Source organism: Tarenaya hassleriana, unplaced genomic scaffold (genome assembly GCF_000463585.1).
Source record: "Tarenaya hassleriana unplaced genomic scaffold, ASM46358v1 Cleome23, whole genome shotgun sequence".
Taxonomy (NCBI): domain Eukaryota; kingdom Viridiplantae; phylum Streptophyta; class Magnoliopsida; order Brassicales; family Cleomaceae; genus Tarenaya; species Tarenaya hassleriana.
Genome location: NW_010965625.1, coordinates 2,264,788 through 2,276,989, shown reverse-complemented (window position 1 = coordinate 2,276,989; position 12,202 = coordinate 2,264,788). Strand labels below are relative to the sequence as shown.

The following is a 12,202-nucleotide window of genomic DNA, read 5'->3' as shown; positions in this document are numbered from 1 at the left end:
AAAACTGAATATGTTTTAAATCTGACGAATAAAAATTAAATCTAATCAAATTCAATACAAAAAGTAAATTATTATAATATTTTAAAATTAAAAATAAATTAACCGTGAAAGTTTAGTTTGGTATTTGTGGACTGATATTTGTAAGACCACAGACGTACAAGTGTACGGACGAAATGACACGTTACCTTCTAGAAAGAAAGTAGAACCATAAACGGTGCCGTATAATTGGTGCAGAGAGTCCACTGCGTGTTAGAAACGTCGTCGTATCTGTTTCGGGGCCACCGATTTTTATTTGTCATTTTTTTTTTGTGTGGTCCATTTCACATCTCAAATGGAAAATAATTTACGTAATATCCGCATGGTTATAAAATATATTATATTTATGGTAATGTTTAACACATACATAATGAGTTTGATTACGACCTAATTTTAATCAATTTCGATTATTAAGGTATATTTAAGATATTTGAGAAACATATAATTATATTGAAAAATAAATGTATCAAAAGTTTATCTTACCCCACAATAATTTATTTGTGTAGATTTGAATTTCTAAGAATTGGGGATCTCATAAACCCCACAATAGTTTGATATGTAAATATCAAATTTGAAAAATTGGGAGTATATAAATGTCAATTATATTGAACCGATGTATTTAAATCGATTTGTTAAATAAATTAAGAATCCAAATTGAATATCAAAATAAGAAAAGAATTTAACACCAAAATAAAATCATAGGATTAATTTTAAATGAAAATGGATCAAACTTTGTTAAATAAAATTCATATAAAATAGAATACGATTTTTTAAAAAAGGAAAATCCCAATACAAAAATGTGCAAAACAAACATCAGACATTAATATAAATCGAAATATATTGAAAAACTTTGACAATATATAAACTTTATGAAGATCATTTTTGTCATGAGAAAGTCCAACCGAATTTAATTATTTATTTATTGATTGATTTTGGGCTTTCACTTTTTTTTTTTATTTGTTTACATATTTCCAACAAGTGGAAGACTTGTAAAATCATTTCTCTCAAGTTATAAACATTTGACTTTTATTAAAACATTTAAACAGAATGAATGTGAGGTGAGCGCGTGGTCCTTCGCCACACATTTTGACCATCATTTTCTTCTCTAATTTTATAAATTTGATTAAGACCGCAATTGAAATAAAATCAAAATCAATTTAAATCCGGCGATGATTATTGGTAATATATCTAATCATTTTTTTGAAAACTGATGATAAAAAAATCATCATTTAAAGTGATACAATAAATATTAGATTTTGGAAATAAAAGCAAAAATTTTACTGCTAATACTTATATAAATTCATTATAATTAACTATAAGTATATTATGTTCAAATTTACCTTAGATCAATGTGATTAGTCTCTTATTACAACAATCTAGTTCATAGAATACAATCAAAAAATGTGATGCTGCTAAAAAAATTTTTTTCCCATGATTGAAGACCATAAATTTCGAAAAAGAAACAAGATAAAATTTAAACTTTGATTATGAATTGAAAACTTTTACAAAAATAGAACAAAACCCATATACCTTCTTTTCTTGGAAATTCATTTTCCTGCAAAGTTTGTGTTTGGTACGTCAACACAAAAAATTCTAAAATATTGCGAAGCTAACCAAAAAGAAAAAGAAAGTTTGCATTGATTAAGAAATTATTCTGCTTATAATAATGGAAAAATTATTTTCCAATTAAAATAATTGGGTGAGGAAACAAAAAAAAAAGTAAAAGTATGGGCAACGAGAGTCAACAAAGAGCACCTTTCACATACACTCACGATTCCACGTTTCTTCTATAAATGCCTCACGAATCGGAAAACACAGCAGAAACGGAGAAAAGAAGACAGAGACAACAACCATTGTTCTGTTCTGTCGGAGAAATGGATCGGAGAAAAACCCTAAACCCTAATTTCTTCTTCGTCCTGTTGATCATTCTCTTTTCTTGTTTCTCAAGCAACGCGCAATCGACCTGCGACTCTTACAGATTCTCCAACAACAACGTCTTCGCCAACTGTTCTTCCTTGCCGGCCCTCGGCTCGTTCCTCCACTGGACCTACGACGAGGCCACGGGCACTACCTCCATCGCCTTTCGCCGGCCCGGAACTTCCCCCTCCTCGTGGATCGCCTGGGGACTAAACCCTAGCGGACAGCAGATGCTTGGGACACAAGCGATCGTCGCTTTCACCGGCTCCAACGGTCAGTTCCAGGCGTACACCTCCCCCGTCACGAGCTACAACACGCAGCTCCCGAGAGGCGATCTCAGCTTCCGGGTTTCGCGGGTCTCGGGCAGCATGTCGGGCGACGAAGCCATCATCTTTGCCACCCTTGAGTTGCCGGGAAACATGGTTCAGACCAACCAGGTTTGGCAAGTGGGTCCCGTCTCCGGCGGAGTTCCTCAGATCCATCCGACGTCCGGAGAGAATGGTCGATCTGTCAGTCGGATCAATTTCCGTTCAGGTCAGGCCGTGTCCGGCGGCGGCGGCCAGGCCGTGTCCGACAGGGAGAAGAAGAGAAACGTGAGTACAGACAGTTCTCAGTCTCATCAATCCTTTTTCAGACCATAAATAAATTAACCAGTAAAATCTTGATTAGTTGGCTTATGATTATATTTATTTATATGTATTAAATATTGTGAGATTGTGATAAATATGGACAGAGGCATGGAGTGCTGAGTGCGGTGAGCTGGGGGATATTGATGCCAATGGGAGCAATAATGGCGAGGTACGTGAAGGTCTTTGCCGACCCAGCATGGTTCTACTTGCACATCGCGTGCCAATTCTCGGCCTATGTGGTCGGAATCGCCGGTTGGGCCACCGGGATCAAGCTCGGAAACGATTCTCCGGGCACTTCCTACTCCGCCCACCGCAACATCGGTATCACCCTCCTCGTCTTCGCTACTCTTCAGGTACGACCTAGAATCCCACATCGACCAGAAATACGATTGCTATCATTTTTTATAAAAATGTTTATTATCTTTTTGAAGATTTAAACTGAATTAGGTTTTTATGGTCCGACCAAGTTCATGAATATGAATTCAAATGTTTAGATTACACATGGGTCCATTAAAGACCCATATTTTCGTGATTTCTTTTATTTTTGCAGCGAAATAATTGACAAAATTTTCTTTTTAATTTTTTTTTTTTGGTTGGAAAAACAGGTATTTGCAATGCTGCTGAGGCCAAAGCCGGACAACAAGTACAGAATGTATTGGAACATATACCACCACGCGGTAGGATACTCGACGATAATACTGAGCATCGTAAACGTGTTCAAAGGGTTGGACATATTGGACCCCGAAGACAAATGGAGATGGTCTTACATCGGAATCCTCATCCTCTTCGGCGCCATTGTCCTCATCCTCGAGCCTCTCACTTGGTTCATCGTCCTCCGCCGCCGCCATCGGACCAGCCACCGTGACGTGGCTCCCTCCTCCTCCGCCGACAAGCGCTCCGTTGCCAATGGAACCGGTGGGTCCCGCCAAGTAGTTTAGTCTAGGTTCGGTTTTTGGTTTTTTGATGGGGTATTCGTAGGCTTATTTATGTATGTATTGTGGATTGTGTTCTACGTCACACATTTTTTGGATTTAGGCTTATATATATACGTATTGATTGTGTTATATATGATGCATTTTTTTTGGATTTAGAATGTGTTTTTTGTTTCAAATATTTGGTGCACTTCCATTTTCCATATTTATATACAGTGACCTTAGAATATTTTGGCTTAATCAATATTTGTTTTTAGTTAAGAGAGATTGGTAAATTAAAGAACATATTTTCGAATATACAATTTGATTCTCGAGTCGATCTTTCGAAAATCGGGTATTCAAAACCCAATAAATATGATTCGAAATCCTGAACCACAAAATCATGGGTTAATAAAAAAAAAATGGAAGATAGTTAGATTTAGATAAATATTATCTAATTTCACGATAAATTAAAAAACATAAAATAAAAAGAATTGATTTTAATATTTATTTTCAAACAAATCGTTATTTTATAAAACGATTTTTATGTAAAAAAAATTACTAATGAACTCGCACGAGTGCGTTATTCTTTCGAGAAATCCACTTCTCAGCGGTCTCGCACCACAGGCAGCGTTTCATCCATAATCTCAAATCCATTTCTTCTCCTTCTTCCGCAAACTCCGTATACCACCAGGCGAGCAATCTCGCTGGTTCTTCCAGCAATGGCGAGCTATCATTCCCTCCTCTATTCTTCCTCCTCCTTCCTCTTCAATCCCTCTTCTCTTACTTCTTCTCTCAGATGGTTTGTCTCCGCCCCATCTCGGCTCCTTCAGCCGCCGGGTTTCCGCCGGAGCTCCCGTGGCTTATCCGTCATCTCCGCCGTGGCCACCGAGCCGGATCTATCCGACGTTGGGTCTCAGAACGGCGGCGCGGCGGCGAAGAAAGCGGAGCCGGTGATTGTCCCGCTTCCGACTAACGAGTCATCGGAGAAACTGCTCAGGATCCGTCACACGGTAATTATTGGGCTTTTACGGTTCTGGGTTAGTCTTGAATTGTGAGAAAAGTTATGTCGGATTTAGGTTCGTGAAGGGGAATGATCGAATTCTTATGTTTATGTTGTGGATGAAGTTGGGTTGTGCAAAAGTTTGAATTTTGATGCTATCCAGTGATAAATGCTTTGAATTTTATCATCAGATTTTGGTTGTCACTCGATGTTGTGCTTCGGGGAAATGTCCTGTTGATCGCCGTCTTGTTCTGATGCATTGTTTAGAAATGGTAGTGATTTCTCGAGCTGATTAGCCTAATTCATGTGAATTCAGTGTGCACATGTTATGGCCATGGCGGTTCAGAAGCTCTTTCCCATTGCGAAAGTGACGATAGGGCCGTGGATTGATAACGGCTTCTATTACGATTTCGATATGGAGCCTCTGACTGATAAGGATCTCAAGAGAATCAAGAAAGAGATGGTGAGTGTTTGATGAGCTATTCAGGGGTAATGTATATGTTCTACTTGGTATTGGGCTGAGGTTCAGTTCAGATCTCGGGAATGGTACTGAATCGCTCCTTGATTTCTCGGTACAGAATTCATTGGTTACATAATCTGTAGGACAGGATTATCAGTCGGAATTTACCGCTTGTACGAGAAGAAGTTTCAAGAGAGGAAGCAGAGAAAAGGATCATGGCTATCAACGAACCTTACAAGATGGAGATTCTGGAAAGTATCAAGGAAGAACCCATCACCATTTATCACATTGGTAAGCTCTAGCTTCTCGTGATGGTTCAGATGTCGGATTCAAGACTTATGCTTTGGTCTCTGTGTTCTTGGCCATAGCTCGTATCTACCTCTGTAATATATATCTTGATCTTATTCCAGTTTGCATGCTGTCTAGGTAATGAATGGTGGGATCTTTGTGCCGGGCCTCACGTTGAAACCACAGGAAAGATCAACAAGAAAGCTGTTGAACTCGAGTCTGTTGCCGGTGCATACTGGAGAGGAGACGAAAAGAGGCAAATGCTTCAGAGGATTTATGGAACAGCATGGGAGAACGAAGAACAGCTAAAGGCATATCTTCACTTTAAAGAAGAAGCTAAACGTCGAGATCATAGACGCATTGGTCAAGATCTTGATCTTTTCTCCATACAGGTACCCAGATGCTCATATCCAATATTTTCTACTCGAAAAAACTGTTTCTTCAGAGAAAATACGATCCAGATTCTGTATCTGTCTTCATTGTAGGATGAAGCTGGTGGTGGATTAGTGTTTTGGCATCCGAAGGGTGCAATAGTTAGGAACATTATTGAAGAATCGTGGAAGAAGATGCATGTAGAACACGGTTATGATTTGATTTATACACCCCATGTTGCCAAAGCTGATCTGTGGAAGATTAGTGGTCACTTGGATTTCTACAAAGAAAACATGTACGATCAAATGGAGATCGAGGACGAGCTTTACCAACTCCGGCCAATGAATTGTCCCTACCATATCTTGCTTTACCAAAGAAAGCGTCAGTCATATCGAGACTTGCCCGTTAGGGTTGCTGAGCTTGGGACAGTTTACCGATACGAGTTGTCTGGAAGCTTGCACGGTCTGTTCCGTGTAAGAGGGTTCACTCAGGTACCTGCTCTTGTACTCTCTTAACCCTTTTCAAAACTGTCAGATTCATGTTCTGGTAACTCGGATTAACTAGGGTTTGCTCTTGCAGGACGATGCACACATATTTTGTTTAGAGGATCAGATTCAAGATGAAATCAGAGGAGTCCTAGACCTTACCGAAGAGATATTATCGCAATTTGGGTTCGACAAGTATGAGGTGAACCTATCGACTAGGCCCGAAAAATCCGTCGGAGGTGATGATATATGGGAAAAGGCGACTTGTGCTCTGAGAAATGCATTGGACGACAAGGGATGGAGCTACCAGATCGATGAAGGTGGCGGTGCCTTTTATGGCCCGAAGATTGACCTTAAAATCGAGGATGCCCTTGGAAGAAAATGGCAATGCTCAACCATACAGGCAAGTTTCCGTCTGCCCCTTGTAACATCGAACCCGAAACCCGAAAAGTGCAAAACTTTTCGTAACAATGACCGGAAACGCTTGCTCTTCGTGACACACAGGTCGATTTCAATCTGCCTCAGCGTTTTGACGTTACTTACGTGGACTCGAACTCGGAAAAGAAGCGTCCTATAATGATCCACAGAGCAGTTCTCGGTTCGTTGGAAAGATTTTTCGGAGTTCTGATAGAACACTATGCCGGGGATTTCCCCATCTGGCTCTCACCTGTTCAAGTTCGAGTTTTGCCTGTCACAGACAACCAGGTATCACCATCACTGCAATCGCCATGAAATCCAAAATCTTGATTCTTTCGAGAATCGGTTCTGAGGAAAAACGAGTAGAACGGTTTTTTCTTATGACACAACATGCGATCTCTGGTTCTGTTCCGTTGATTGCAGTTGGGGTTCTGCAACGAAATCGCTGGGAAACTGAAAGCTTGCGGCTTCAGAGCAGAGGTCTGCCATGGAGATCGGCTGCCGAAGCTCATCAGAAACGCAGAGACGCAGAAGATCCCGTTAATGGCGGTCGTGGGTCCGAAAGAAGTCGAAACAGGGAGCGTTACCGTTAGATCGAGGTTCGGAGGAGAACTCGGAACCATCTCAGTTGATGAATTCATCTCCAGAATCAATGTCGCCATTGAAACCAGGACTTCCTTGTAAGAAAACCACACAGCCTTTGTGTTAGTCTCTGAGAAAGCAGCACTACACATAACTTGCTCGTCAAGAAAGTATAATTTGTATTTTGTTGTCCATTTGGCTTTTTAGATTTCAGTATCAGAATTTGATTATTCCTTGCCAGTGTGACATTTTCTTAAAAAATTTCTAATTCAACAATTTTTATATAGTAATCCAAATTAAAATATTTTAATCAATTGACATATTTACATTATTTAGTTACAATAAATACCCAATCTAGTTAAGTAAAATATAAAAATCTATTCTGGCCATTTTGTTTTTTTTCCTCTACAAACACTGACATTCATGATGAAACGTGAATCATATTGTTAAACTTAAAAATTATTAGAATTTTATAATTATAAAATATTATAAATAATTAATAATAACTAAAAATCAGTAGAGAGAGAGAGCACAGGAGCGCAAGCAAGTGTTGTTTCTTGTTTTGTAATTATTTTTCAATTGAAGATCCAACTTCAAAACCGAAATACAAAGTCATTTAAATGATTGTAGTTATTAAAAAATCCCACATGTTATGAAAATGGAAGACAAGGATAAGCCGCATAAAAGTTTAATATGCTCAAATTTTTAAATCTAGAAATTTTAGTGGACTCCAAATTATAGAAAAATATAAAAATAATTTAAGCCAGTAATATATATATATATATATATATATTGAGTGGATTTCAACATCTCATGTACATCTAGTTTGGTCACTATCACATGCAATTAATTATTTTCCATCACTTGATGATAAATTTAAATATTCTGCTCTTGTTCACAATAAAGCAAAAAAAACCTAAAAAAAATCATATATTCAAAATTTTTTTTTGTTTCATTTCCTTTTAAAAGTAAACTGCACTTTTATTAAAAATTATACATTATGACAATTGAATAAAAAAACTATAAAACAAATATATATTTGTGTTTTATTGATACGAAAGAAGAAATTAATATTTTTATAAATAGTAATGAAAACCAAAAGTTGATTACAAAATAAAAAAAAAAATAAGTGAGGAAAAAAAGAAAGAAATATTTAATTAGAGAAAATGATGGCGTTTATTTTTCTTATACGTCTACAAATCCTAAACCTTTGTTAAAGACAGATGAAGTGTAGTCTCTTACTGACCAAAGAAATTAATATTATAATTTTTATCTAAAGTATTTCTTATATTAAGTTTGTGATATTATTTTCTATTTTATTTTACTTTTATAACAAAAGAATTGCAGTCGATCATTTGTATCCACCATATATAGTTTTGTGTTAATAAAACTTCAATTGCATTAAATAAAAATTATAAATGGAAAAAAGAAGAAAAAAACTAATTGGTGATGGGAAAGATAGACAAATTAGGCCCCATGAACATAGAAATTGTCAAATTGGTTGCATTTTGATGTTTTCTTGCTTTTCTTTAATGATTGAAGATTTAAAAAATAAAATATTGCTTTCAAATAACCAATGGGCGATGTGGTTAGGAAATTCATTTTAAAAACATTGGTGACATTGGTGACAAGTTTCTAGAAATGAATATGCTTTGTATAAGATGATAATATTAAAATACTTTGTAAAAAATGATAAGACAAATGATTTTTTTTTTTTAATCATCTTATATATCGATGTGAAATTATTTCAGAATGTTATAAATATTTTTATTGAGGACGAATTTCTATCGATTATATCAGAAAGTTTATAATCATCTTAAAGCAGCTTTACAGACTCATTCGATATGTTGTGTGCTCATCTACTCATGAGTAAGTCCGTCGACATACCAAACACCATTACAAAATTTTATTTTTATTTTGTTTTTTTTTCACATTTAGTGTTTGGAAATTGCTTGAGCCTTATAGGGTTTTTTTTTTTTTTTGGTAAAGTTAGGGTTTTTTCTTTCTTTTTTGGTAAATATAGGTTTCTCTTTTTTTTTTTGGGTAAATATAATGTTTTTTTTCTCTTGGTGAAATATATGGAATTTTGAAGAGCCATATATAACTAATGGTCTTTTTTCTTCTCGAGAAAGGAATTTGGTGAAAAATGGAAAAACAAATAAAAAAACCTAAGAATATAAAAAAGAAAAAGAAGAATCCTATTCACAATGTTGTGTAAAGTCGGAAAATATAGTAAATGTGGAGATAAACACGAGATTTATTCTTTTTAACATTTTCGAAATAAATATTCGTTTGTTTACGCGTATATATTTTTAATATTCCTTGTTCTACTGTAATTATACGTGAAACCTTAACTCGAATTTTGTTTTATTATTTATCAAAATGAAACCTTAAACGTGTATATATATATATATATATAAAATCTCAGAATCTACTAGAAATTTTATTTAGAAAAAGGCAACATTGTACACACACTGTGCAAAACGCACCACGAACAGAGACCAAAGCATCGAAGTCACTTGTCGAGGTAAAGACGAAACAAGAGAATCACACGGTTTATTATGATTTTGGACCGTTGATTCTTCAGCCGACATAATATTTTGGTTTTCTTTTTGCATTACAGATCTAATTTAATTTAATTTTAATACATTTCGTTCTTGATTAAATATTTGTAATCCATCATGCATTATGCTGTGTCGCACTAAATATGGACACAAACATTTCCACGTCATCTGCCTTCTCGCTACTTCCAACCTAAATTCAACCATTTCATTAAAATATCACGTTAGTAAACTTTATTATTTATTTATTTATTAATCTTTTTTCTCTATCAATCTCCATGATTCGTAGCACTAGATTTTCTGCTTTGTACTTCAACATTATTCCTCTCATTTCCGATAATAATAATAATTAGTTAATAATCAGTACCACTGATTTATTTTTAAGGGATTAATTCCATAAAAAAAACCTTTATAACAATATTTTATATAAAAAAAAATATGAACTTACATTGTTATATAAAAACTTTTGAATTTGAGAAAAACTTCTACGAAATTCAAAAATTTATTATTTTCTTTTATCTAAAATCATTAACTATTTTGATCAAATTTTTAGGCGACGGTACTGAAATAGTGGTGATGTAGGTTCACGAACAACTCCATATTTTTCTATCTAGACTCAGAAAATTTGAACTCAAAAACGGGTCGAACGAGCCAACTCTGACTCATGAGATAGAAAAAAATATATTTTTTTAATAGTTTTAAAACAGATTTATCATTTTAATATTTTATTTTTGAATATATTTATTTTTTAAATTATTTTTTATTATATTTAGTATTTTTATTATTTTTTTATTTTTATTTGGTTCGTGAATCGGTTCATGAACTTCAACGATTTAGACCAAACCAAAAAAAAATTTGGTTCATTAAAAATCAGAACTAATTGGACAAAAAATGAGATGGTTTGGTCCGATGTGGTCCTAGTCGAATCGAGTCAATCCGTTTTACATATTGGAATATTGTCAATGTCACCGCGTAAGTTTTTTTTTTAAATTGAAAAAAAAAAATTAATTGATTTTAGTAAACGGAACTAGAAGTTTTAATTGAAATTTTTTATTCAAGTTAAAGTATTATTTTGAAAGTTTTGTCTAAATTAAGATATTATTATAGGAATATTTATCAAAAATTTTAAAATAATGATGTTATTACGAAGTCAAATATTAAATATGTCAATCAATACGTAGAATATATATATATATATATATATATATATATATATATCGGAAGATAATATGATGTGGAATTTAGACAAATATTTCCTTCTACATTGGACTTTTGTAATTTAAAAACTTTTAGCATTGACAGATAAAAATTATTTTTTATATTTATAAAGAACTAACACACTTGGAAAGAAAAAATAGTACTACGAGTATAAATAGAGATTTATATCTTTACGAACATGACGTGTAATCATGTATAATACATGGTTAGTTAGAACTTAGATTATGTATGAATTTATTCGACTGATGTTACAAAGCGAGGACCAAAAAATAAAAATAAAAAGTGTGTCCACTATCCACTAAGGTAAAATAAAGTTAAATATTCTTATGCATTGTCAGATGAATAAATTTGATATGTCTTCTTTTTAACTTATATCGATATATATCTTATAAATCTCTAGAAGAAAAAAGAAAGGACTTCATTATATTCGTTTTGTAAAGCAAAAACAACCTTAATTCTCTATCACTGACAAGGAAAAAACGCATATTCTTCATAAATTCTATTAGCATGATTATTGAAATAAATAAAAAAAACATTCGGTTATGGTTAAACCCAACATCTATGAATTAATATTTGTGTTTATTTCCACTTTAAGTTCTAATTCATTTGTACAAATTTTAGAAAAGTGATTCACACTTTGAAACCATATTTAGATTTTTACATTTATGAATTTTGATATATATATACTACGATTTCGTAATTCGGGTTATATATTTTTTGGTTCCATAATCTTAAAAATATTATTAGGATTGATTCTATAATTTGAAATTTTCGTGGTTGGAGCTAAAGACTATACAAATATGTAGAAGTTATTCGAGTTTGGCTAATTAGAGATAGAAAACATTTAAATTTTATCAAATTTATTTATCCTATATGTATAGAAAATAAGTTTTTTTTTAATATATAATTATGATCAATTAGAAATAGATGTTTTAAACTCAAAATTTTGTAATGTAAATGATAGAAGGAGAAACGCTATGATCTTCCGTAACGTACATAAACATACACACACACACACACATGTGTATATGCACATATATATATTTATATATCTGACCTAGAGGACAAAAATTGTATGATTTTGGACCGACCATAACATTTTCCATTAAAAAAAAACAAATTGATAGAAAGTTTACATTAAAATAGCGTATCGCATGCCATCGCTAACCATGAGATGGTTGACCTCCGAAACCCTAGCGTAGTCTCCCGACACCCACAGTCCGTCCGTACCGTTGGCACGTGGCACCGCAAAGCAAGATATGATCGATAGCGGGATCCTCATAACGCCGTGGCCGTTATCTTCACGACCCCCATCGGCGGCCG

General features: G+C 34.2%; 2 protein-coding genes across 2 annotated transcripts; both read left to right on the top strand.

The window, feature by feature from the left end:
• Nucleotides 1-1,836: 1,836 nt before the first annotated feature.
• On the top strand, nt 1,837-3,668 carry LOC104815353 (cytochrome b561 and DOMON domain-containing protein At5g35735-like). Its single transcript, XM_010543709.2, has 3 exons — nt 1,837-2,546; nt 2,687-2,935; nt 3,188-3,668. The coding sequence occupies exons 1-3, from the start codon at nt 1,911-1,913 to the stop codon at nt 3,518-3,520; spliced, it is 1,218 nt and encodes a 405-aa protein (XP_010542011.1). The 5' UTR covers nt 1,837-1,910; the 3' UTR covers nt 3,521-3,668.
• Nucleotides 3,669-4,094: 426 nt separating this feature from the next.
• Nucleotides 4,095-7,330, top strand: LOC104815352 (threonine--tRNA ligase, chloroplastic/mitochondrial 2). Its single transcript, XM_010543708.2, has 8 exons — nt 4,095-4,506; nt 4,813-4,959; nt 5,100-5,247; nt 5,383-5,636; nt 5,730-6,107; nt 6,196-6,504; nt 6,606-6,806; nt 6,942-7,330. Exons 1-8 carry the CDS (start codon nt 4,216-4,218, stop codon nt 7,200-7,202), a joined length of 1,989 nt encoding a protein of 662 aa, XP_010542010.1. The 5' UTR covers nt 4,095-4,215; the 3' UTR covers nt 7,203-7,330.
• The last annotated feature ends 4,872 nt before the right edge of the window (nt 7,331-12,202 follow it).